The 26,103-nt window shown below is 37.2% G+C and overlaps 1 protein-coding gene across 1 annotated transcript in view; it reads left to right on the top strand.

The window, feature by feature from the left end:
- The window catches only part of LOC105440233, a 46,424-nt gene extending 20,501 nt beyond the window's left edge, over positions 1–25,923 (top strand). The window contains exons 15-45 of the mRNA XM_030995719.1: positions 648–845; positions 1,670–1,825; positions 2,236–2,373; positions 3,479–3,691; positions 4,333–4,536; positions 5,019–5,174; positions 6,018–6,152; positions 7,581–7,787; positions 8,393–8,590; positions 9,082–9,240; positions 9,526–9,663; positions 10,245–10,451; positions 11,204–11,401; positions 11,924–12,082; positions 12,697–12,834; positions 13,355–13,561; positions 14,438–14,635; positions 15,156–15,311; positions 15,702–15,839; positions 16,341–16,547; positions 17,263–17,460; positions 17,965–18,117; positions 19,193–19,327; positions 19,932–20,025; positions 20,664–20,788; positions 21,434–21,637; positions 22,304–22,462; positions 22,591–22,731; positions 23,347–23,553; positions 25,134–25,334; positions 25,916–25,923. Of these exons, the coding sequence (XP_030851579.1) occupies positions 648–845; positions 1,670–1,825; positions 2,236–2,373; positions 3,479–3,691; positions 4,333–4,536; positions 5,019–5,174; positions 6,018–6,152; positions 7,581–7,787; positions 8,393–8,590; positions 9,082–9,240; positions 9,526–9,663; positions 10,245–10,451; positions 11,204–11,401; positions 11,924–12,082; positions 12,697–12,834; positions 13,355–13,561; positions 14,438–14,635; positions 15,156–15,311; positions 15,702–15,839; positions 16,341–16,547; positions 17,263–17,460; positions 17,965–18,117; positions 19,193–19,327; positions 19,932–20,025; positions 20,664–20,788; positions 21,434–21,637; positions 22,304–22,462; positions 22,591–22,731; positions 23,347–23,553; positions 25,134–25,334; positions 25,916–25,923 (5,135 nt within the window). The remainder of the gene's footprint in view (positions 1–647; positions 846–1,669; positions 1,826–2,235; positions 2,374–3,478; positions 3,692–4,332; positions 4,537–5,018; positions 5,175–6,017; positions 6,153–7,580; positions 7,788–8,392; positions 8,591–9,081; positions 9,241–9,525; positions 9,664–10,244; positions 10,452–11,203; positions 11,402–11,923; positions 12,083–12,696; positions 12,835–13,354; positions 13,562–14,437; positions 14,636–15,155; positions 15,312–15,701; positions 15,840–16,340; positions 16,548–17,262; positions 17,461–17,964; positions 18,118–19,192; positions 19,328–19,931; positions 20,026–20,663; positions 20,789–21,433; positions 21,638–22,303; positions 22,463–22,590; positions 22,732–23,346; positions 23,554–25,133; positions 25,335–25,915) is intronic.
- Positions 25,924–26,103: the final 180 nt, after the last annotated feature.

The raw sequence follows: 26,103 nt of genomic DNA, 5'->3' as shown, positions 1-26,103 counted from the left end.
GATTTTAGGCCCCTCTCTGTTTCAGGCCCATGGGATCAAATATTTCTGGGTCTATTTTCAGGCAAGATAAGTAAACTAACTGGTATCCCTGAGTTACATTTTTGAGATTTTTCAAGACCATAATATTCCCATATATGATTATGATGATGAGGATAATGAGGAAAAGGAGGAGGAATGAAGACGATCGTTTACATGGTGATGGCAATGATGAAGATGAAGAGGATGAAGTTGATGATGATTGGGATTGTGACACTTATGTTTTTGTTGATGATGATACATGATAATAAAAAATGATGATGATCAGATACATGATAATCTTGAAAATGATAAAAATAGTAATTAGCAGTAATAGTGATTGTACATGCTGTCATGTCTTTTTCACCAGTTACAAGAACTTATTAGATGCCATCCATATGTCAGTATTAAACAGTGTAAACAGTACCTGGACATAATGATAAACAAAACCTTTCAAAGCTTATCTATGAAGAGCATTTATAAACTCTTTTGATTGCCTTTAGTACATGTATAATCAGATATTTTGCATTTATCCTGCATCTTATTCTTTTATGTGCAAATTCATCAAGGAACACATGAATGTATACCTTATAAAACTGATTGTGAATGTCATCATCATCATCATTATCCAGGTCTGTCTGATTTGTCCATGCCTGGATCCTGGGGATGGGTGGATTGTAGCACCCCTACAGCAGGGCAGGAAGGGCTATGGGCACCAGACTACCCCACCGGTCAGCCGTCCCGCTGTGCGGCCCTCCGGCCTGATGGACGGGTAATTGACCTCCCCTGTGAGACCAGGCTGAGCTACCTCTGTGAACTCCTTCCTAAAGGTGATAACAATTATCAGTATTTTTATGGGCAGGAATTTGTTTACCCTTGGAGCACTTTGAGAAATATGGACTTGAGGAACCCTTTTACCATTATCCTACATAGTTCAAGTTCAAGTTCAAGTTTTATTTCCACATCTGATAAAAAAAATAACACAAGTACAATTTATATGCATAAATACAATAATAAACATTAAAATGAAACATCTTCAATTGAAATTATAATGTGGTGGGAAAAACAAAGGCCAATGGCCTATCAAGGTTATTCCCAAAGATAATAACATTTACATAAAAAGTTTCTTAAATATACTCAACACAAGATAGAAATACAAAGATTAAAATCACACAAAACACCATCAAATAGAATTAAACCAGACAAATTCCTTACAAAAACAGAAAGGGCATTGATGTAAAAATAATCCTAGTTATACATATTAACTTACAAGATATTTCTTAAATATGTACATGTAAATGATGCAAATACATGCATGTAAATGGTGAAAAATGGTAAGAATACTCCCTACCGAGTAGAGATGGTACACATTTGTATGCAGGCTTAAAATCCTCGGACCAAGGATAATAATTACATGTGTGGCACTGTAAAGCGCATTGAAATATCGATGAAATGCACTATATCAGTGTGAAATATTATAGATATTGAAATTATTACTATGCATTGACACATCTATAACTACCTTGTTTAGCACCTATTTTTTTCTTCTTCTGATTACAAAATTCACGGTGGCAGTATTGGGATCACTGTGTCTCTTATATCTCCTTCTAGCACCAACCATTGTCTCACATATTCTCCCCTTCTACACCCATAGGTTTTGATTCTGATGCACTCATGGTTTACAATGTCACCACCCAGGGGTACTCTAACTATATTGCTGTTAGCTGGGAGCTTCCTGAGAATAACTGTGATGCTATTGGCTATGTCATCTACTTCCAGTTGTCAGATGGAACAGGGGACAGAAAATCTGGTAAATACATGTCGACAGTTCTTTTTGTACTTAGTTTGTAAAATAATACTTTAAAATTTATCTATGTTACTTAGTTTGTTAAAATACTTTTAATTTTTTTTGTGTGAGTATAAACCAAGGGCAAACTTCTTTTTAGGTTCAGATAATTGTAAATGATTATGTTACTGGCACTGAGTTACATTGTGTGTAGCTTTAAAATATCAGATGTCATCATTATTTCATGATTCATTAAAAACATTTGACAAACATATTGATTCGCTCATCTTAAAACAGAAAATCTACTGTATGTTATCTGAAGGATTGACGTTTCCTGAACATGCAGTATGCGCAAAAGTTATTATCCATTTGTGTTTTTCTAACCATTAAGAGATGAAATGACGTATGTTGGGATTGCATCTTCATTTCCACAGTGTATGTGAGTGGTGGAGAGTCTACCAGCGGTGCAATTAGAGCGTTACCACTTGGCGCTTCATACTCCATGACTGTGGCAGTGAGCACCAGCAAAGAGATGGAACTCCAAGAAACAGCACCCATCAATGCATCTACAGGTAGGTTATCTTTTCTGTTGGTAAAGTGAGATCAATCAGGTATTTCTCACCACCTGTGAAACAGTAAGGTTACATTTGTTAATTTAGGTAATATATGTTTAGATTTTGGTTTGGCATGCTTGAGCTGAGTTTGGGCTTGGAATAGGGTTTTATAAGTTTGAGTTCACTGCAGATTTCAGATTTTAGAACACTGCTTACAAGGTAAAATGATGCTTTGATTTCAAGGTAAGCTGTGTTGACATAAACAAAAAGTGAGTACATCAAATCAGTTTTGTTTACACGCTGTTCAATGGAATGAAGATTGACTTTATATGATAGTGCATTATACAGGAGCCGAAAGTAAATGGGTGAGTTTTAAGTTCCAAAGGGTTAATCATCAGGACTTGAATATCATGATAATTGTGATGGAATTATCAATACTACATAATTGTATTAAGTTAGGTCTGTATAGGCTTTCGTGGCCAGGACAAAGAAGTTGGTACTAAGCACTTCATAAATCAGTGTACCAAGGGTGCGTTCAAGCAATTTTTTAAAGCTAGAATTACAAACATGAATCACAAATCATAATGCCACTACAAAACAACACAGTTACTGCGGGAGATCGTTCAAGCAATTTTTCATCAACGCTGATTGTTGCTCATTTCAAGCTCAACCGCTGGGCATCGCATGGGGGAATTTGACCAAGAAAGTATCAACTTAAGCGCGCACTTTCTTAATTTGTTTACGGTCGACTGTCAGATGAACCGGAAACAGGACACGATAATGACGTAATAGAATCATGATTGAGATCTCTGTTTCGTTCAAGCAATTTTTAGCGACCTTCATTCTGCAGAATCACATTACAAAATGCATCTTTTTCAGTGTTTCAATGTTTGCATTTTTTAAACATGTTAAGTAATTGTTACATCCGACGAAAAATTTCGTGAAATTGCTTGAGCGCAACCGTATTTTAAACTAAACAACTTTGAAAAACGTGTTTGTAGGGTGAAAAGTGTCGCTTAGAACGCTCCCCTACTCTACCCATAAAGTTTGTGTTTATACACCTGGGCTGAAGTTTATCTGTCTGTAACATTACCAACCATAATTCATTATGTACATTACTCAGTTTCATCTTGCCCGGATAACTACGAGGAGGGTCCCAACGGAGGATGCTATCGCTTCCTGCTCGAGGACGTCGGTACCTGGTGGACGTACAGGAGACAGGCTTGCATCTTTGATGTCTCCTACTCGGATCTCCTCGTGATCAACGACCAGGAAGAGTTTGACTTTGTGATGAACAGGACAGCAGAGATGAGCGCTAATGCTAGCTGGTGGATTGGTGAGATATCTTGCTATTATTATGTGTGAAAACTGTTAACATATGGACTACTGATCGAAACACCTGTTTCCATAATAGATAATAGATTATCTTGCACTGGAAACAGTTAATAATATTAATCCAATCCAATCCAATCCAAAAGATATTTGATATAGCGCCTTTTCCTTGCAGTTACAAAGCGCTGCACACACGCTCCACAATGTTTGGGCCACTTAAAAACAAAAGTTAGACACATCTCAGAGATCATTAAAGCCTTTTAGTTTATCTATACCTAATAAAGACGATGTGGCACTCAGAGAATGTGTGTGTGTCATGTTAAGAGTTTAATGTTCATTGCTAATTAAAGACGCTTAGTACTGGGCTATCATGGGGAAAACCCAATAACAGGTGTTGTCAATCACCATGATCAGCCTTCAGTTTCATGACCAACAGGGTTATTATTTATATGCTCTAAATTGTCTGCCCATTCCCCCATATTGTAAAATCGATACTAGACTAGGGGGTATTTCTTAATGGGACCACGTGTTAGCTGTGTGGAGACTTGTACACCCAATAATGGTATTTCAACCAAATCTGGTGTCAGCGAATTATGACATACTACACACCAAAACTGATGATGACCCTCTCCCTTAAATTGTCAGGTTACACTGATCAGTCCGTAGAGGGAGACTGGAAGTGGATGGACACTTGCGAGGAATCTACTGCTTTCCAGGGTTCCCTCTGGGCTTCTGGTTCACCCAGCATCGGAGCTCATGACTGCGCTGCTCTCCAGGCTACAGGTGACATCATGGACCTCGTCTGTGATGCACTCATACGTGGCTTTGTATGCGAGGTGGCATCTAGAGGTAAGAATGGAGAGAGAGAGTTTGTCTTTCTTTTTATTAAATCAGAAAATTCAGAAAGAAAGAAATCAGGAGAGAACATTAATTATTTTTATATCTCATGAAATTCTTTAGTGTTCAAAACAGATAATGAATTTGTCCAAGTACTGCAACAATATATATATTTCAATGTAGGATATTCAAAATTATGCTGCTTTTAAATTTACTATGTTATCTTTATAGCATATTTACCTGAAATTCAAAGCCATGAGCGAGGTAGCTTGCTACCCCATTGATAACTATGGCTGAGAATTGTTTGGTCCAATTTACATTATACTTGTAGATATGGAAAGGAAACTTATGTTATAATCCAACTTTAATAAAGAGGTCAGAATGCGAGCTGTTGACTCAATAAGCCCTATCGGACATTCTCTACAGAATGACTTTTGCCTATTGAAGGCTTATCCAATTCTGATCCAGATTTTACATTCCCATTTCCCATACAGAGTTTGATTGGGGAGATGCTAACGTCCAGGATCTGATGGCCACAGGAATCAGGGTTGGTCTTGAGGTGACCTGGACTGTGTCTTCAACAAGCTGCGATGTGGTCGGATACAAGATCACTTACCAGCTCGATGAACCCGGTTCACAGACAGAGTTTAGTAAGTCCATCTAGGATAACTCTCGTACTATAGGTAACAATGTCTTCAACAAGCTGTGATGTGATCGGATACAAGATCACTTATCAGCTTGATGAACCCGATTCACAGACAGAGTTTAGTAAGTCCATTCTAGAATAACTCTCGCACTATAGGTGACTGTGTCTACAACAAGCTGTGATGTGATCGGATACAAGATCACTTACCATCTTGATGAACCCGGTTCACAGACAGAGTTTAGTAAGTCCATCCCTGGATAAATCAGATTCTATAGATCGATGTACAGTGTCTTTAAGAAGTTTCGATGTGATGGGGTACGGTACAGGGTTACCTATCAACTATCATTCAATCATGAGGATTTTGTTATCTTTTGTAATCTTGTGGTCATACTGGGCTTTGGAGAGAGGGAAGTTTCTTTTAGAGAGAGCAAGGGAAATGGATTGATTGTTCATATTACCCAATTGCTATTAAAGATATAGTTGTCGGCAACCCCATGGAATCTATATCTTTGCTTCCTATCTGACGGACTGAGCTATATGAGGATAAATGCCTTCCTCGTAAGGGCACTAGGGCGTTCACTCAGCCTGTATCCAGTGTCTTCTCATTTCCAAGACTTTTGCTTCTTCAACTGATCTATATCATCATTTTGACTCTTTGCCTGCAGGAACCTAGTGGTACCTGCACAGAGCCTATAGAAATGTAAGAATTCAGGAATTAACAAGCTAATAATATACCTCACGCATTGCAGTGAAACTTGCAGTGACACTGTAATTTCTTGATGGAAAGTCAATTTCAGACTAGGTCAATTGAAGAAAGATATGGATTGCTTTCCCCTCATTACTGCAGTGCTTGTGTATGGCGGAGACGTTGATAGTGTTACCATCTCTGGGCTGCTACCTGAAAGGAGGTACACCGTGGGTGTAGGAGTGATTCTCAACCTGGACACTGAGCTCACTCCTGTCACTACTGTTGGAACCACACGTAAGTACTGGGTAGTGTTTCACAAAGACTGAGATCGACTTTAAGTTGGACTTAACTATGGCAGGCTGTTCATGCCACCGTTTGCTCTCACCATTTACTGGTTTCGGTCTCTCAAGGGACGTACAAATCATTGTCACAAATCTACAGAATTTTGGATAGTTCATTATTGAAGGAAAAATATTATCTAAATATCATAATAGAGAGAACAGTAGTGAGAGCAGCAAGTAGCATGAATGGCCTGCCATAGTTAAGTCCAACTTAAAGTCGATCTTATTCTTTGTGAAACACCCCCCAGGACCAGGTACACTGAACATGATCGCAAAGGCTTTCAAGAAATCAGTTCTAGGGGAATAATTCAGTACCCTGTTGTACTGCCTATAAAAAATTATGTTCAGGTTATTTAATATGTCATAATTTGATGTCCACATATTTAAAATGACTATCAACATTCCCTACAGTTAAAGGTAAAGACCAGTTTTGGAAACGCCCCAATTTCAAAAAAATTAAATGGAAGCTCTTATTACCAATCATGTGAAAGAATATGTTTTGACTAATACATGATGATAAAAAATTTGCCAGGAAACCTCCTACTAATTGATATTTTTGCTAAATTAGTTTATCTATTGGCCTGTGATAGATAAAACGCATGTAGTCCCATATACATCTTTCTGTGTACGGTGCTTGTAACTTTACCAAGACTGGGCCAAATTTCTTATCATTTTGATGATTCCAGAACCTTGCAGTACACACCAATACTTATATGCTAGAACATCAACCTTTTCTGATCGATTCCACAACGTTTCTTTCACAATGCAATCGCATGACCAGAACTGATCTTTATCTTTACCCTTTAAAGTACATTGATGTGTGTTTATGGTATTCAAGATCATGATCAGTTTGAAACTAGCATTTAAAGGGATCGTAGTCCACCCTGATATTAAAATTGTTTTTTCTCAAGCTTTGACTGACCTGTTCCACTCATTTTTCTGCTTCTATTAAAACCAACTTAATATCAGGGTGGACTTGCCCTTTACGATTTAGAATAGGAGTCATGAAAGTAAGAGGTTCACTTGTGAAAAGTTTGTAGTTCTTTAATTCACAGAGAGATTTTAAATTAGAATTTATTGATATGAAACAAAATTAGTAGATGTATTTTCACCAACCCTCCAATTTTTCCCTCAGAACTATTGATGAAGATTGTTTCTCTCTGATCCAGCTAGTGCCCTGTCTAAACAATTATGAGGAAGGATTAAACAGCAGCAGTGACTGCGACTTCAAGTTTATCCATATCAACAGACTGTTTGTAAAGCTATGCGGCATGAATGTCCTCTCTGTTTGCACAGTTTAATTTTTAGAATTATTGGTAAAGGTTTTTTTCTTGCTCTCTTACTCTCTCTCTCTCTCTCCCTCTCTTTCTCTCTGATTCAGTAACCTGCCCAAACAATTACGAGGAAGGACCCAACGGTCACTGCTACCGCTTCAGGATCCTAGACGATGGTACCCATTGGCCGACTGGTCGAAGGACGTGTGACAACGTGGAAGACTCTGATCTAGCCGTCATCAACGACCCAGAGGAACTGGCTTTTCTTGTCAACAGAAGTGCAGAAGTGAACCCAGATATGACCTGGTGGATTGGTAAGAGAAATGTCACTTTATTTGTAATGTTAATAATGGACTAATGAGATACACAAAGAGTTGGTTTAAAATGTGGTTAAAATTTCTAGCAATCTAAAGATAAATTGGTAAGCTCCATCTTAAGATGTGACAGATATGACGTGGTGGATTGGTAAGAGAAATTTCACTTTCTGTTGAATGTTGATAATGGGCTAATAAAGTACACAAATGAGTTACGGGTATGTTAAAAAAAAGGGGTTAAAACTTCTACCAATTGGTAGGATTGGTAGGAGCTAAATTGGTAAGCTCCATCTTAATATTGAGAGATTTAGCTGGTAGGAATTTATTCACTCCTCATATTCCTTGCCAAATCAGAAAATGCACAATCAAAACAAATCATGTTTTACAACAGAACACTACATTGTAACCCTTAAGAACTAAGATATAGCAATTATATTTTGTTTAGGTTGATTTGTGTGAAGACCCAAATTCAGCCACTACCTCATTAATAATAAAAAGATAAACCAGAGAGAATTTATCTGTTTTATTGCACCTATGGATTGTATTCCTCTATTGTATTCTGTTAATATACAGACATTTGATCATATATTGTTCTTTCCGTCTAGGTTTATCCGATTTGTACATTGAGGGTGAGTGGAGGTGGGTTGACTGTTCTACCACCACCGGATACCAAGACACCCTATGGGCTCCTGATTACCCCTCTGATGTTGGTCTGTCCTGTGCTGCTCTTCAGCCCGGCGGAGACATCATCAACCTTCCTTGTGATAGACGATTCAGCTACCTCTGTGAACTCAATCCTAAAGGTATTCCATGATGATGATGATGATGAGGAGGAGGAGGAGGAGGAGGAGGAGGAGGAGGAGGAGGAGGAGGAGGAGGAGGAGGAGGAGGAGGAGGAGGAGGAGGAGGATTGATGATGATGAAGATGAAGGTGATGATGATGATGATGATGATGATGATGATGATGACAATGACGATGAGAAGAAGGAGGAGAAAATAAGAAGAAGAGAAGGAAAGAAAGAAGAATAATGATATTAAATGATAAAAATAATGATACTAATGATAATGATAATAATGATGATCATGATGATGATGATGATCATCATCATCATCATGAGGATAATCATTAGGACGAGGATGATGAGAAGGAGGATAATGAAGATACATTGTTTATCAAGATTATTGTCTTTAGTCTTGCTGTGTGCTGGGACGAGTTTGATTTGATTCTGTAATAATTAATTTTGTTGTCTTTACCAAAACTCTTTTAAATGGTTAACCTTTATGTGATTTGCAGGTTTTGATCTCAACTCTCAAGTTGTTGAGAATGTAAGAGCATCAGGAGGGATGTATACCATTAACGTCACTTGGGATCTACCAGAGAATGGATGTAATGCTGTGGGATACAAGATCTATTATGAATTAACAGGAGTGGAGAGTGATGTATTGAGATCAGGTTTGCAACCGATATTCATGTTTTCTTTCTTTTTTTCATTTTTAACCACTCTTAGTGAAAGCTATCAGTCAGAAAACTTGGAGAATGTATTATTTTTAAGATACCATATATCAAATGCACAATGGTTTATGTATTCTTCCTTTTACATCTTCACTGGAAAGTCCTTTTTAATTTCAAATGACAATTAAATCTTGCTATTTTGAATCATACTTTTATTGCTTTTGTTGCTCGAGGAGGTTTTTTCAGTGCTTCATTACAATTCTATCATTCATCAATTGCCTGCAGTATTTGTCAGTGGTGGTGATTCTGTGAGTGGCTCCGTCACCGGTCTCCTCGCCAACGCATCCTATGACATCAAGGTTGCCATTTTGACGAGCAAAGATATTGAGCTTGGTGATACAGAACCGGTCACTGTTTCAACAGGTTAGTTGCAATTTGTTTAAAAAATAGCCAGAATGTTTTTCTTTATCTCATAAAGTCTTCTTTTTTTCCCAGTTCAATCCATTAAGAAACTTGTTTTATTTGGTGCCTTTTTTTCCTGGCACTGAACAGATTGCTCCACTTGTTTCTGCCATTTCTGGAATTGTCTTGCCACTGTAAATCTTGGTACAAGCAATATTCCATGGTATAAAACTCTCAATTCATTAGCCAGTTTGAAATTCAAGAAGAAAAAAATATGTTTGATTTATGTTTGATAACTTGATAAAGTCAGAATCATTCAATTGATGTTAACCAAACTTGCATGCAAGGATGAAATCAATTTAGGTGTAATATAGGTCAAAGGCCACATCAGGGTCATAAAAATGATTTTCAAAATACCAGAAAATATCTTGTTACCACGATAACTTGAAAAGCATTGAAGCAATTTAAACAAAACATGGATGAAGTTTGTTTCAAGAATTTTGGTTAATAAATTTCATGATTGATTACATGATTCATGATTTAACGATTTTTCCAAATGATTTTGTGTTAAACATCATTCATTTTTGAATAATCCTTTCCAGTGCCATGCCCAGATGGCTATGAGGAGGGGCCCAACGGCCGCTGCTATCGCTTCAGAATCCTTGACTTAGGTTCCTGGTGGCCCACGGGACGAAGGACCTGCGACAACGAGCCTGACTCTGACCTGGCTATCATCAATGATCAAGTGGAGCTGGATTTCTTGATCAATAGGACAGTGGAGATCGATCCTAACATCACGTGGTGGATAGGTGATTAGCATTTAAAGGATAATGTTACATTTCTAAGAATAGTTTCAAAGAATATATAATTGTATTATGATTATGCATTAAGCAACAAAAAAAACAACGACATATCAATGTGATGGTTATTTTACCTGACTGCTAAGAAAGCATAAATGCTTGTAAGTAAGCAACCAGACGGCTTTAGGTCCTCTCCGAGGGACCTGTTAATGACGATTAATGCCTTACCAAAGGGCACTAGCGCATCGCCTTGGTTTCAAACCCGGGTCACCGGAGTACGATCGAGACCACTGCTCTACCGACTGCATAATTGCAAAGAATTGCAAATACCAAACAATGAGGAATTTTTTAAAGTTTGAATTGATCTTTTTTATTTCTCTCAAATTGATAATGGACAGCAATTATCATTTTCTCTGAAAATCCATAAAATATTTTTGTATTAATGATATTGTTAGATTGATTACACTAATCACCTCTTCTAATTGGTGTCAGGTTTTGTTCTCCCTTTTACTTGTACCATTCTTTAATACCACAGGAGGTGGTGTAGGAGGCATTATTTTTCTAACAAATGTTGTACTTGGGAAGAATATTCATGGAGAGAACTATGTCAAAAATTGTAATATTGCTAAATTTGATCCCATGTTGCCATGAGTTTGCATTTTACTGTTTTATTTAGTTAAAATGATTTTTTTCAGGCAGTTGAATGCGTATTATCTGAATGGAGATTTAGAAGTTAACAATTATCTTGACTTATTTTTCAGGCTACTCTGACCAGTCTGTGGAGGGTGACTGGCGTTGGGTCGATTGCACCGAGTCAACTACCTGGCAGGATGCATTGTGGGTACCTGATCACCCTGGAAACGGTCGTCTGGACTGTGCAGCCTTGCAGCCTGACGGTCAGGTCGTGGACTTGGTTTGTGATACACCGCTCAGTTATCTGTGTGAGATTTCACCGAGAGGTGAGGATCGTCTTCGTCTTTCGCATTCCTTCAAGAGTTTTCCATCACAATACCCCGTGACTTTTTACTTGGTATGGTCCAAAATCTGAGACGGTCACATTGTTTAGATTGTGTTGTATATTGTACATGAGCAATACACATTGAAAAGTCAAATGTGCATGACAATGTATGTCCCATTAGTTGACCTGCAACGGAATCAGCATGGAGCATTTCCAATTTTAAACATAAATTTGCATTATCCTGAGGCGAATCATCATTCACCTGTTGAATTATCACCTTAATCATTTCAAATGTACTTTGTTAAATATTTTTTTCTTTAAAGATTCTTGAAAATCTTTGGTATTTCTATGCATTATTTAGGTAAGAACCCCAATGGAAGAACAGTGGTCCAGTTGAAATGGGCCATCAGTTTTGTTTGTATATAAAAAATTGTATTATTGATTTATGTTGATGATTACAGAAATAGTATCAAACGATCAGTCAATACCGGTAATTTCTTTATGCTATGTTTACTATCTTTAGGATTCAGTCAGGAAGATGCCAATCCTGATAACCTTGCTGCCATGGCGGGAACGACCTATGGCCTGGAGGTCACATGGACCGTATCTCAGACCAGCTGTGATGTGATTGGCTATCGTATCTCCTACTACTTGACTGGAGATATATCAACTAGGTCATCAAGTAGGTTTAATTGTGATATAACTGGAACTGTAAGTCATTTTGTAATAACGACTCTATTGTCGATTTACATAGTGCCTAATCAATTTTCGATGTCTCAATTATTAAAAAAGCGCTTAACAGATATATTATTACCCCATTCATCAGATTCTGGATTGCTCACACACAATATTTGCCCCTTATATCCAGTCCCGAGGAGCATTCCAGCTATGCAGGCGCTGTTTTAGAGACATACAGAATGCTGAACAAATCACAATGACCTTTACATCCTACTGCATGGGTACCCATTCAAATCCCCAGTGGATACAAGCAATGTAGACAAAATTTCTTGTTAAGGACAGAATTGCTGAGCCAGGGATTGAACCTATAACCTTTACATCTCTGGCAAAGTGCATCTTAAAATGTATGTGTCCAAGTTCGGTCTATTTATAATGTGTGTGTTAAAATTCTCATTATAATATTTTCAGTCGGTATGCATCTGACAATATGGGGATGTTTCATGTAATGCAATTAACTTATTCATTCGCCAAAAAATTATCAAAGTTAATGTATTAAAAGGAGCATGTTTTCTCTTAATTAGTATTCTATATTTACTACTATTCTTTCTTTCCCATCAGTTATGGTCTATGGTGGGGATACGTCTAGTGCATTAGTAAGTGGCTTAGCAACCAACACAACCTATGATGTCACAGTAGCAGCGTATATTAGCAAAGATGAAGAGCTGAGTCCTGTAGGCCCAGTCACAGCTACAACAGGTGAGGAGCTAGTGATAGGGATAATGATTTGATTTGATTTAAAAAAAGAATTGTTGTGCCATTGTAAACCTTGGTACAAGCAATATTCAAAGCTATAAAACTCTCAATTCATTAGCCCATTTGAAATTCAAGAAGAAAGAAAATTCTTATTTTATGCCTCTGCACCAAAGGTGGTGCCTGGTCTTGATTGAGGCATTATATTTTCAGGTTGTCTGACGGCCTGTCTCTCCATCTGTGTGTTAACTCCATGAAGTCAGAACCATTCAACACACTTTGATCAAACTTGGATCAAGTATGCATGAGCATGCAAGGATGAATTAGATTGTCAGTATTAAAGGTCAACTGTCAAAGGACACAGGGTCACAAAAGTGTTTAAAAAATACCAGAAAATATCTCGTTACCACAATAACTTAACAAGCATTGAAGCAATTTAAACAAAACATGAATGAAGTTTGTTTTAAGAATTTGGGTCATTTCAACTAACTTTGATAAACATTCCTTTTGCTGAAATCCTTTCCAGTGCCATGCCCAGATGGCTATGAGGAGGGACCCAACAGCCGCTGCTATCGATTCAGGATCCTTGACTTAGGTTCCTGGTGGCCCACGGGACGAGGGACCTGCGACAACGAGCCTGACTCTGACCTGGCCATCATCAACGATCAAGTGGAGCTGGATTTCTTGATCAATAGGACTGCCGAGATCGATCCTAACATCATGTGGTGGATAGGTGATTAGCACTTAAAGGGATCCGGTAACTTTGTCTTAGATCCTTTAAAAAATCCTTGATTTAGCTCATGCTGCAATGATAATTATAAACCTTTAGGTCAGTCAGGAACCCCATGACTTTTACAAGCCGATTTCCTGTCTGATTATCAAGATATTTAATATTGATAATCAAAATTAAATTTTGCGTTTGCCAAACGGTTTTCATAACACTACAATCTATTGGGGAAAACGAGTATGTAAAACCGGTCACTCAAAGGTTTTTACTTTTTTGAGGCACTTTTTGATCAATTTGAAGCGCAATTTTTTTAGGGCTTCAATATAACATCATATTACAGACACTGATGACACTTAGGGCCGTGCATCTTAGATTTAACATTGTTAGACGATCCCTTTAATGGATAATGTTACATTTATAAGAATATAGTTTCAAAGAATATATCATTGTATTATGATTAGGAATTATGATATGATAATTGCAAAGAGTTGCAAGGACCATACAATGAGTACAGGAAGATTTTAAGGGCGTATTGATCTTTTTTCTCTCCTCTCAAATTGGTACCGTTTTTTATAACTGAAACTGATAGATTGATTACATTAATCACCTTTACTTGTTTTTCTTCAAATTGGCGTCAGGATTTGCTTTAATCCCGTTTACTTTTACCATCCTTTAAGGAGGTGGTGTCGAAGGCATTATTTTTGAACAAATGTTGTACTTGGAAAGAATATTCATGGAGAGAACTATGTCAAACTATTTTACCCCATTTTACCATTAGTTGGCATTCTACTGTTTTATTCAGCTACAATGTCTTTTTTAGGTTGTTGCAATGAGTGCGTATTAACTGAATGGGGTTAACAATATCTTGAACTAATTTTTCAGGCTACTCTGACCAGTCTGTGGAGGGTGACTGGCGTTGGGTCGATTGCACCGAGTCAACTACCTGGCAGAATGCATTGTGGGTACCTGATCACCCTGGTAACGGTCGTCTGGACTGTGCAGCCTTGCAGCCTGACGGTCAGGTCGTGGACTTGGTTTGTGATACACCGCTCAGTTATCTGTGTGAGATTTCACCGAGAGGTAAGGATCGTCTTCGTCTTTTGCATTCCTTCAAGAGTTTTCCATCACAATACCCTGTGACTCTGTACTTGCTATGATCCAAAACCTGAGATGTTCGCATTGTTTGGAGTATGTTGTATATTGAACATGAGCAATATACACAGAAGTCAAATGTGCATGGCAATTTATGTTCCACTAGTTCACCAGCAACGGGATCAGCATGGAGCATACCCAGTTGAAATGATCAATTTGCATTAATTATCCTGAGGCGAATCATCAATTGCTGTTGCCGCATTCTGATATCACCTAACTCATTTCAAATATCATTTTGTTCAATATTACTTTTTTTAAAGTTCCTTGAAAATCTCTGATATTACTATGAATTATTTATGAAAGAACAGTGGTCCAGTTAAAATGGGCCATCAGTTTTATTATTTTGTATTAAAACAAAATTGTATTATTGATTTATGTTGCTGATTACAGAAGTAATTACAAAAAAAACGAATCACATTTTTCTTTTTACTTTGTTTACTACCTTTAGGATTCAGTCAGGAAGATGCCAATCCTCATAACCTTGCTGCCATGGGAACGACCTATGGCCTGGAGGTCACATGGACTGTATCTCCGACCAGCTGTGATGTGATTGGCTATCGTATCTCCTATTACTTGACTGGAGATATATCTACCAGTGGATCAAGTAAGTTTAATTGTGGTATACCTAGAACAATAGGTCACATCAGTATTATCCATAATTTCTTTGCTACATATTTTTTTATTGATTGATAATTTTCTAAGTATACTTTGTTCAAGATATATTTGTAAAACAACATCTGAGGAACTAACACTTCAACAAGCTCTGCTTCTAGTTAGTTCCTCTTTTCTTGTGCTTTTTCCTTTATCTTTGTCACTTCATTGTATATTTTTTTGTAATATACTTATTCATTGTATTATGTTTTGCATGAGAATTGCAGAGATTTTAATCCTGTACCTTGTGGTTCACAGTGGAGACTTATCCACTAGACGACAACATGTCAACACATTTAATTCATATTCTTATTATTATTATTCTATATTTCTTTAAAATCAGGTTTTGTCTATGGTGGTGATACGTCTAGTGCAGTAGTACGTGGCTTAGCAACCAACTCAACCTATGATGTCACAGTAGCAGCGTATATTAGCAAAGATGTAGAGCTGAGTCCTGTAGACCCAGTCACAGCTACAACAGGTGAGGAGTAGTGATAGGGAAAATGATTTGAATTGAGTTGATTTGATTTGATATGATATGACATGATTTGATTTTGATTTGACTTGATTTGATTTGATTTTGATTTAATATGATTTTGATTTGTCTGGCTTGATCTGTTTAACTTGATTTGAGTTGAGTTGAGTTGACTTGATGGAATTGATTTGATTTGATTCCATTTGATTCAGTTTGATCTGATTTGATTGGATTTAATTTGATTTGAGTATACTTTGCTTTGCTTTGATTTAGTTTGATTTGACATGATTTGTTTGGGTTTTATATGATATGATTTTATTTTATTTGAGTTATTTTATTTTGATTTGTTTTGATTTGTTTTCTGTCTGTTTAATTTTATATGGTTTAGTTTGATTTGATATGATATGAATATTTTATTTATGTTTGATTCTCTTTATACATGTACAAATCTTTATTATTATGATCATCATGACATTACCAATTTTCTTCCAACCTTAATTCATACAGACCCATGTCCGGACGACTACAGCCTCGCTCCCAATGGAAGATGTTACCTCTTCGTCCAGAGCAGCCTTGGGTCCTTCTGGCACTACAGCAGGGAAACCTGTTGGGCGCAGAAGGACTCTGACCTAGCTATCATCAACGACCAGGAGGAGCTGGACTTTATTGTGCAACAGATAGCTGCGATTGGGGATACCAATAACTGGTGGTTAGGTACGTTATGTGAAGGTCTCAAGTGGGTTATAGGACACATGCATGCTCTATTAACCATCGGTCAATTTCCTACTGTAACCAAATTCCTAACTTTAACCTTTGACCCGAAGACATGTACTATACCACACACCAGGGGTGTTTCACAAAACTTGTCATCAGTGACAAATGACAGATTTTGTTATAAGCTACTGAAATCCTTGCTTCTGATCTTTGTCATTTGTCATTGAAAAAAGGCTTTGTGAAACGTGCCCCAGCTGTATAAGCTTAACACTTTGCTCGCTTTCTCCGCCTCTCTGCGCAGTCGCTGATTTGCTACACATACATTTTTTAACAAAACAATAACCACCAATGGAGGGAAGGATTGCTTGTTCAATACAATGGCTTTGCAAAATTACCAATTTCTGATCTTGAATAGCTCCAAGACAAGTCTTTCATCACTGGTATAGATGAATTATTTAAACATATTTGTGGCTCACACCCAGTAAATAAGATCGATTGATCCATCTGTATTGAAAAACAAGTCAGAATACTGGGTGTAAGCCACAAATATGTTTAAATAATTGAAATTTTTCCCAGGAAGCATTGTATTTATAAAAGTTATTAATCTTGCATTAGAAACAGTTAAAGAATATTGTAGGCTTTGGTATATGATTAAAAAAACGCTAAACTATGACACCTCTGAAGACCAAACAACTGTTACTTTATTTCTTCAAAGGTTATTCTGATAACTCTGTGGAGGGTGAATGGAGGTGGGTGGACTGCACGGAATCAAACGACTGGCAGATGACCCTCTGGGCTCCTGGTTCCCCTGGCAACGAGATGCCAGACTGCGGGTCTTTGTCATCGTCAGGAGAAGTAGAAGCTCAAGTCTGCGATGTGCCGCTCAATTATGTCTGTGAGGTATCACCTAAAGGTAACATGACCATTCACTTTCTAAATTCAAGTTTTGAAAATGTAATTGGGAGTTAGTTTTTGTTCAATGGGAGGTCCAGAGTAGGAAATGTGGCAAGTGAAGGTGTTTGTCAGAGATTTTTTGAGACGTGTATTTTGAACACAAACATACATGAATATGTACTCCCCAAACCACAGTCAAATAGTCTTGAATCCTTCCTTGTTTTTATTAAAAACAATTATTGGATAATGAATAGCATTGGATGATGTCATGATTTTGATTATACTTTGTTTTTCTATTTCCTCCTACAGAAAGACATCAAGAATTTGACTCGCATCTCTTTGTAAAAAGTACTTGTTTTTAACATGTAATCTGTTCAATTTGATGAAAAGCTTAATTTTTCCCCCCTTAAACCATGACCACTTTACTTTCGCTAAAAAAAGTTGCATTTTGTCAACAACGTTTGATCATGCATAAAAATACAATTGTCTCTTTAATTTGAATGAATATTTATATTCATGTCAGGTTTTGATCCTATGGAACTAAAGGTTGAGAATCTGGAGACGAGTGGAGCTTCATACGGAGTTGATGTGTCATGGACACTTCCAGAGAATAAATGTGACGCTTTTGGCTACAAGATATACTATCAGGAGATGAACAGTGACATGGAAGAATTTAGTAAGTACAGCATCATAGATGTTTAGTCTATCTGGAAGGCAAAAAAAAAGAAGAAGATGTTGTATTGCCCTTTAGGTGCCAAAACATGGGTCGGTAGGTCGGAAATATTTTTTTAATAATTTTTTTCTCCCTCTTTGGGCTAATATTTTTCAGTTTTGAATGCTTTATTACATTTTTTCTCTCCAAAAAACGGTTTTAAAAAATTTAAAAATTTAAAAAGCCGACCGTAGATTTCAAGATTTTTTGGTCGATTCGCAATGGACAGTACAACATCTTTTTTTTTAAGGCCTAATGGGTATTCCATTTTGATTTTGCCTCTTTTTTTCATCTTGAAGATCCACAACAAATCAAAATTTATTATTTTACAAAATCTGTTAATCTTTTAAATGTTTAAACAAAAAATGTCATGTTTTTGGTTGTATTTTTCAAAGTATATTCCTATAGTAACACAAAGTGTGAGTTTGGGTGCAAGGTATTCTTTTCCCAATAATTGTTTAAGGGTCATGGGAAAATATGATTACATGTATATAAAAATCAAAGGGTATCCAAGAAAAATTTAGATTGTGGCAAACTATGTCCATCTCTTAGAAGTGCCATGTCAGATCGGCACAAGGAGAGGAAAAATTTCATAAAAACAGAGATAATGGATACTACAAAATCAAAGAATAGCAACAAAATGCAGAGAGAGTAAAGCTTTTCGTCTTGATTTCAGAAGAGTTAATCGCAAGAATGAACAGAAAATTTAAATCGGACAATATAAACAGAAGCTAAAGGAGCAAACTTCATAAATCTTTGTTAGCAAAGAAGTGCCAAATGAATACTTGCACATTAAAGCCCCCACTGCACAAGTTTGGCCAGGAGGGATTAGACCTCCATGTATGGTCACTGACAGGTGGTTATCTCATCAAATCAGCTATCAATTAACATAAGAAAAACAGGATCATGGGAGACCAATCATCACCGATTAGGCATTGTTTGCTATATAGAAGGCGCAAGTACCTATATGTAGTGCGGTCGGGCTTTAAAGCAGTGCCCTTTTCTTAGACTTTTGATTTATCATCCATTCAATCTACAGAGATCATCTACGGTGGAGACTCCATTGGTGCTCGTGTAGCAGGCCTTCTACCCAATACCACACTGAATGTGAGTGTAGCTGTCTTGATCGTTGACGATGAGCTGGAGAGAGTTGGGCCTGTTGTCGGCATATCTGGTAAGTCTGAGGACCCCATTTCACAAAACTTGTCATCAGTGAAAAATTACAGTTTTTGTTATTAGCTAGTTAAATCCTTGCTTCTGATTGGTTATCAGCAGATTTGTCACTGATTTTTGTCATTTGTCATTTGTCATTGATGACAAGTTTTGTGAAAACTGGTCCTAGGGGTGCTTTATCCTAACGGTGTTCCAAATTCTCAAACACATGTTATGTGTATAGCAAGCATGATACCTTGCAACAAATTTTTGATTTTTGAGCCCAATTTTAATGTTCATTGAGGTACAAACTTAATTCATTATGTGTTTAAAACACGTACTTCACATTTCAGGAACCTGTTTCTAATTTCAAGAAAAAACACCACTTTTGTTTACTTTGTCCTAAATTATTAGAGACAGCATAACTATTAGAGACAAGCCTTTATTATTACAAAATACTTTTAGATATACATATAATTATTGATTTGGGTGATGATTACCTATGGAAGTTAAAGGGTTATATAACAACCTGAAGGCTAGAATTTCTTCACCTTTTTTCTACTCATAAATATTGATTGACGAAACCAAGATAGTACTTGATTCTAATTTTGCTGTACCCCCTTTAGACCCATGTCCCACTGGCTATGAGGAAGCAGCAAATGGGCGGTGCTACTGGTTCCAAGACTCTGATCGCTATGTTAAAGACTGGTTAAATGCAAGGTGAGCATCATGAGAGGATAAATTCAAAAGTAAAGCTTAGCAAAATTTAGTTGTACTTATCAGAGCCTTTTTTATCACGTTGGATGTGATTTGATTTGGTATGTACGTATTCTCCATAGAACACAGCCCAAGTTGTGTAAGGCATAGTTCTCAACATTTTAATAATAGATTGCATATTTCCAGTCAAGCGACATTCCTCTTTCCCTTATCTTTAGATCTTCTACCCCCCCCCCCCCTCCTAGAAGGCAACAGCATCTAATTTTCAAGACAGTTGGCCAGATAATTATAATCTATGGTTTCGAGTTCCTGTTCATTTCGCTAATTAAGCTGCAATACTCAAGCCAATGTTTTTTCACACTGATTTCTTTTCTTCAGATTTCTGTCTGTTATACTTATAGGCGTACAGGGTTAGGGATGATGGATTGGGTTGGAATGTTTATATAATGTACCCAATACCATTTGAGGAACATGTAGATGTTGAATTCATGGAGAAAGACAAGTACTTCTTAGTCCCAAAGTGTACTGTATTAGATAAAAAATTAAAGACAGAACTTCCTACAGCACTGTAAGCTGGGGTCTAATGTAACTCATTGCAATGTTCGGAGAGTAGTACCTTTTCAATGTCTCGCTTTCCATAGATACTATTGTGGTGAAGCAGCAGGGAATTTTGATCATGACCTGATGATTATCGATGATGAATGGGAATTGGAATACATCACAAACAGGACCAGAGAGTTTAATGACAGTAAAGATTGGAGAATAGGTGAGTTCCAAGTTATACTCTGATGGACCTTAATTGTGTTAGGGTTATTTGTTAGGTGTTAGAAATAGAAGTAGAATACATGACAAGCAAGGCCTGATAAATGATTTTCACAAAAATTCAATTTGATAATGCATTTTTGATTATTTTAAGGGATTCTGTGCAAACAGACAAACAGTTTGAAGGTGGTTTGATAGTGGATACTTAAGTGCACTTCAAGAAAGAAATAGATAATCTAGAAGTGCAAGATATCAGTTTGGCTTTATACAGTACTCAAATGTTTGAAGACTGTGCAAAGAGGTGTGATAATAAATAGCCCTCAGTAACCCTTCAAACATGAACATACTTGTGCAAGAAAAAAATTGAACTAAAATAGAATAGTTAGCGGAAAAAGAGAGAGAGAGAGAGAGAGAGAGAGAGAAAGAAAGAGATTGAGCTAGGGGAGAGAAAGGGAGAGGTTAAAAGGAAATGAGAGATTAAGAGGAGAGAAATGAGAAAGAGAGAGAAAGCAAAGAAGGGTATAGATAAGGTTGAGGAATGGGAGTAAAGATGGAGAGAGACCAACACACTAAAAAGCGAAGAAAATTGAACTTTGTATGTATCCTAACCAGTAATCATTCACAACTATTTCTGTACATGATCTTAAAGGCTACTCTGACCTGGCCGAGGAGGGAGTGTGGAAGTGGGTCACATGTGAGTCACCTGATGCATGGCAACTGAGTCTGTGGGCACCGGGCTACCCACAGAACGGTTTAGATGACTGCGGAGTATTTGATCCCGATAACATGACCGTCTATGATCAGGTCTGTGACGTGGGTGACATCAATTTTATCTGCGAAGTCACACCAAAAGGTGAGATAATTGACATTTTCATAGACAAGTCTATAATTTCATATACTAGTAGTGCCCACATTGTGTCTGAATTTACCATTTGCCCTCATGATGACCATTTATGTAATGTGATAGATATCAACTACATCTGTGTGGACACTCCACAACATAGGATAGTTGGAAATGTGAAAAAAGGGTTATTGATGATACAATTTTTTAATTTAATTCCACATAGTGCCCCCATTGTGTTTGAATTTGCCATTTGTCCCTATAATGGCCGTCTACTCTTTTTCCCATAAAGTTGGAATAAAGTTTTCTTTAAGTAAAATGATTTTGACAATATAATTCATTCATGATAGATAAAACTTAAAGCCCCACTGTCCTACTTGTAGCTACTTGCTCCCTCTATATAGAAAACTTCCCCAATCAGTGCCTGTTGGTCCCCCATGATCCTCTTTTTCTTATGTTAGTTGAGAGCTGAGTTAATGAGATAGCCACCTGTCAGTGACCTTGCTGTGTGGTCTAATCCCTTCTGGCCCAGTAGTATTGACGGTCTTTAAGTCTTCTAAGGACTTTACTGCTTAATAAAGTTGTAATAACTACTGCAAGGCTCAGGCTTTCCAGTATTTTTATTTCTTCTTTCTTTTTAGACGACAATTTACTCTGTTTGCATTTTTATTCGTACAGATTTTCGTGTAGGAGATGACAACGTCTTTAATCTCAATGCCACTGCCATTGGGTGGGACACCATACGAGTCACGTGGAACGTGTCTGAATACAACTGTGATGTCATCGCTTACAACATCTACTATCTGGATACCTTCTTGGGAGGCCAGCCGGAGTGGGGTAAGTCTCTCTCATACTTATTTATTTTTAGGGCTTAATTGATCATATACTGGTCTCCAAATTTGCAACAATAATATTAAAATAAAATGTGATGTCTCTGAAAACAATATATACATTTTTTTTTTCAGCTCTGGTGTATGGTGGTGAAGTAGATAGCTACGACATCACCATGGTACAGCCTAGCACCCGTTACAGCATCAGTGTCTCCGCTGAGCGACAGGAAGTAGAGCTCCCTCAAGTGGGACCGGTCTACGTCACAACACCTGAAGGTGACTATCACATTATATATCAAGATAAGATCAGGGACCCGTTTCACAAAGCCTTTTTTCAATGACAAATGACAAAAATCAGTGACAAATCTGCTGATAAACAATCAGAAGCAAGGATTTCAATAGCTTATAACAAAAACTGTCATTTGTAACTGATGGCCAGTTTTGTGAAACACCCCCCCCCCCCCCCAGGTTAAGGCCGCTCAAGGAAGCATTGGCAATGGTCTCTGTATATATATAGACTGGAGGGACAATCAGCCCCCTCTGGTACATACATGTACCTTTGCAAAATTTTGTTCTTTGATGAAGTTTTATCCAAAATCTGCTACAACGACTGTATAGCTTCAAGCCTTATAGGCACTACTAAATTGAACCATCAATTCCTGGGCAATTTTTTCCACAGATTATGTACTTTCCATATAAAAAAACACAATGTGAAGATATAAATACTTTAATTACCAATGATTCAAATTTAGATTTTAGTTTGAATACAAATTGACCGATTCGTCACCAGCCAATATGCTTTTTTAGAAGAGTCCTTCAAATGATGCTATTTGTATTTCTTATTGTTTTGATTATTTCTTCCTCCCTCCAATCCACTATCCTTCCACTCAGGACCATGTCCCGCTTACTATGAGAGTGGCCCTGATGGTGGCTGCTATCGATTCATCACAAGCGAGTATGGCTCTATATGGACTAGCGGAAGGGGAGGGTGTTCATCGGTCGAAGACTCTGACCTGGTGGTCATCGACAACCAGATGGAGTTTGATTTTATCGTCAATCGCACAAAGGATTTTGATCCAATTAGGGATTGGTGGATAGGTGAGTCTACAAAGTTGATGTGGGTTTCATCCCCAACATGCCACTATAGCTAGTTCCTTAGGCCACATTTGCCACTCCATACCCAGGAGAGAAATGGGGACCTGGTAGGATGACAAAAGCTTTGTGATGGTAATTGCCATATATGCCCTCAACATGACGTTATGGTAGGAATACTTCCAGGGAGTGGAGATGGTGCACACTGTGTGCATGAATGAATCCAATGACATAGTTAATAGTGATATCTGTTGAGTGCTTTAATTGAGACAGCATTCTGTATTTAAGCGCTATATGAATCCGGATTCATTATTTTATTACAAGAAGTGGTTCATCTATCCCTGCATGTGGTTGATTAAAGCATAACCCTATAGTCCTAAACAAATGGCACCAGCACATCAGTTTTGTATTGTACCCAATTTGCATTGATTACAAGATCTTTGCTCACCTCCCCATGTGAACATGCATGTACAGATTTATACCGGGTAGGTGAAACTAAACACCAGGAGCAGTGTAAAACCTATTAGTGGGACTAGCTAACAGAGGGCATAAATTTATACTCAAAGACACTAGCCCTCTGAATTGGTGTCTGAGTCTTGGAAATTTCTAATAAATTATAAGTTTGAAAGGTTTGTTTTGTTCATCCACTTTAGATGTGGACTTGTTAGCCATAAGTAAGACCTACATGTATAAGTGGGACTAGCTAACAGATCTAGAGGGCATGAATTTATACTCAAACACACTAGACCTCTAAACTGGTGTCTGAATCATGGAAATTTCAAATACAATCCAAGTTTGAAAAACTTGTTCTGTTCATCTTCTTTAGATGTGGACTTGTTAGCCATGCTCATTAGCAATTTTTAAAGCAACTTTTTGAGTATGTTGTACTACACATGTTCCAGTGATGACTGCTTTGTGGTCAATTTCTAACACTAAACAAAGTCGTCGCTACAGCCCTGGACCAAACACTATACCTATATGTACACCTAGCTCTATACCTTCTCCAAATTGACAGTTTTTTTGGCCATTCGGGTTATGCAATTATTTGTTTTGTCTGCTGTTAGTATTGTGTTGTGCAGGGTAAGACTGACTGGAGTATTAAAGGGATTTGGTATCTTTGTTTCAGCTTCTGAAAAAAAATCCAGGATTTAGCTCATGCTGCAATGATAATTATAAACCTTTAGGTCAGTCAGGAACCCCATGACTTTTACAAGTTGATCGCATGTTTGATTATTAAGATATTCATGATTGGAAATCGAAACCAAATGTTGCGTTTTCCTAACGGTTTTTATAACACTACAGTCTATTGGGGAAAATGAGTATTGTAAAACTGTTCACACAAAGATTTTTACTGTTTTTAGGCACTTCATGATCATTTTGAAGCGCAATTTTTGTTACGGCTTCAATATTATGCCATTTCACAAACACTGATAACACGTAGGGCCATGCATCTCAGATTTAACATTGTTAAACAATGCCTTTAGAGTACATACAGTGTTAATAAATCAAACTTACACACATGGGAAACATTGATTATTGTACATATGAAATCAAGGCATGAAATATTTATTGTCTCTTTCTTGCAGGATTTTCTGATTTCTCTGTGGAGTCTGACTGGCGATGGGTGACGTGCGACGCCCCTACTGACTGGCAGAACACCATCTGGGAGACTGGTTACCCTAGAAATGGTCTCCATGACTGCGGGGCTCTCAGTTCAAGCAGCCGTCAAGTAGTTGATGCTGTCTGTGACACACCCAATTATTATATCTGCGAGATTACACCAAAAGGCAAGTTTTATAATAAAGTGTTTGTAGTGTATTATTGTTGACGTCCTGTACATTGCTGGTGTTTCAAACCTGTAGTTAATATAATAAATCCTCTACGAAAAATGGTGGACGCTTGGTTACAGTTGAAATGCTGTGGTAGTGATGCATTCTCTGTAGATCCTCAAAAACAAGTGGATGGTGTTAACTTATGTGGAGGTGACTTGTGAAGTCTGATTTTTGAAATTTTTAGAAGCATAAAAAAACCTTGTTCAGTAACTAATTACTATAAAGGCACTGTGTAAAAGACTGTTATTGTAATCATAATCATTAGATCATAAGACTGATTCGTTAGTGACTCTCATTTGTGACTTGTCAATGATGAAATTGTACTTTTAAACTTAGTTTAAGTTCTGTTGCTGGAGAAAATGTATGAGTTAAAAGAATACTTGTTTGAGTTTCCTTCCTTGTTTAGACAAAGGCTTGATTGCGATTCAGTAATATTTTTAATTTCAAGTGTCAACCGCTGGGATATTTCAATCTATAGGTAATGATATCTATAGGTAATGATATGAAAATTCTCTTCTAATTGATTTCAACCAAAGTACCATAGTACACCCTATTACAATCAAACAGGTTCAGTGTGTAGAAATAAGAAAAATTAACTCACTTGCAATGTTTAAGACTACTGTCAAAACTTATCTATTTTCAAAGTAATTATTATTTGTTATAGTGGAATATCATTTGATGACATTTAATTTTTAATTTGTATGTAATAATGCAATTATCTATA

The sequence above is a fragment of the Strongylocentrotus purpuratus genome, unplaced genomic scaffold (genome assembly GCF_000002235.5).
Source record: "Strongylocentrotus purpuratus isolate Spur 01 unplaced genomic scaffold, Spur_5.0 spur5_scaffold_3, whole genome shotgun sequence".
Classification (NCBI taxonomy): Eukaryota; Metazoa; Echinodermata; class Echinoidea; order Camarodonta; family Strongylocentrotidae; genus Strongylocentrotus; species Strongylocentrotus purpuratus.
The sequence above is the reverse complement of the archived record's forward strand: the minus strand, read 5'-3'. Positions and strand labels throughout refer to the sequence as shown.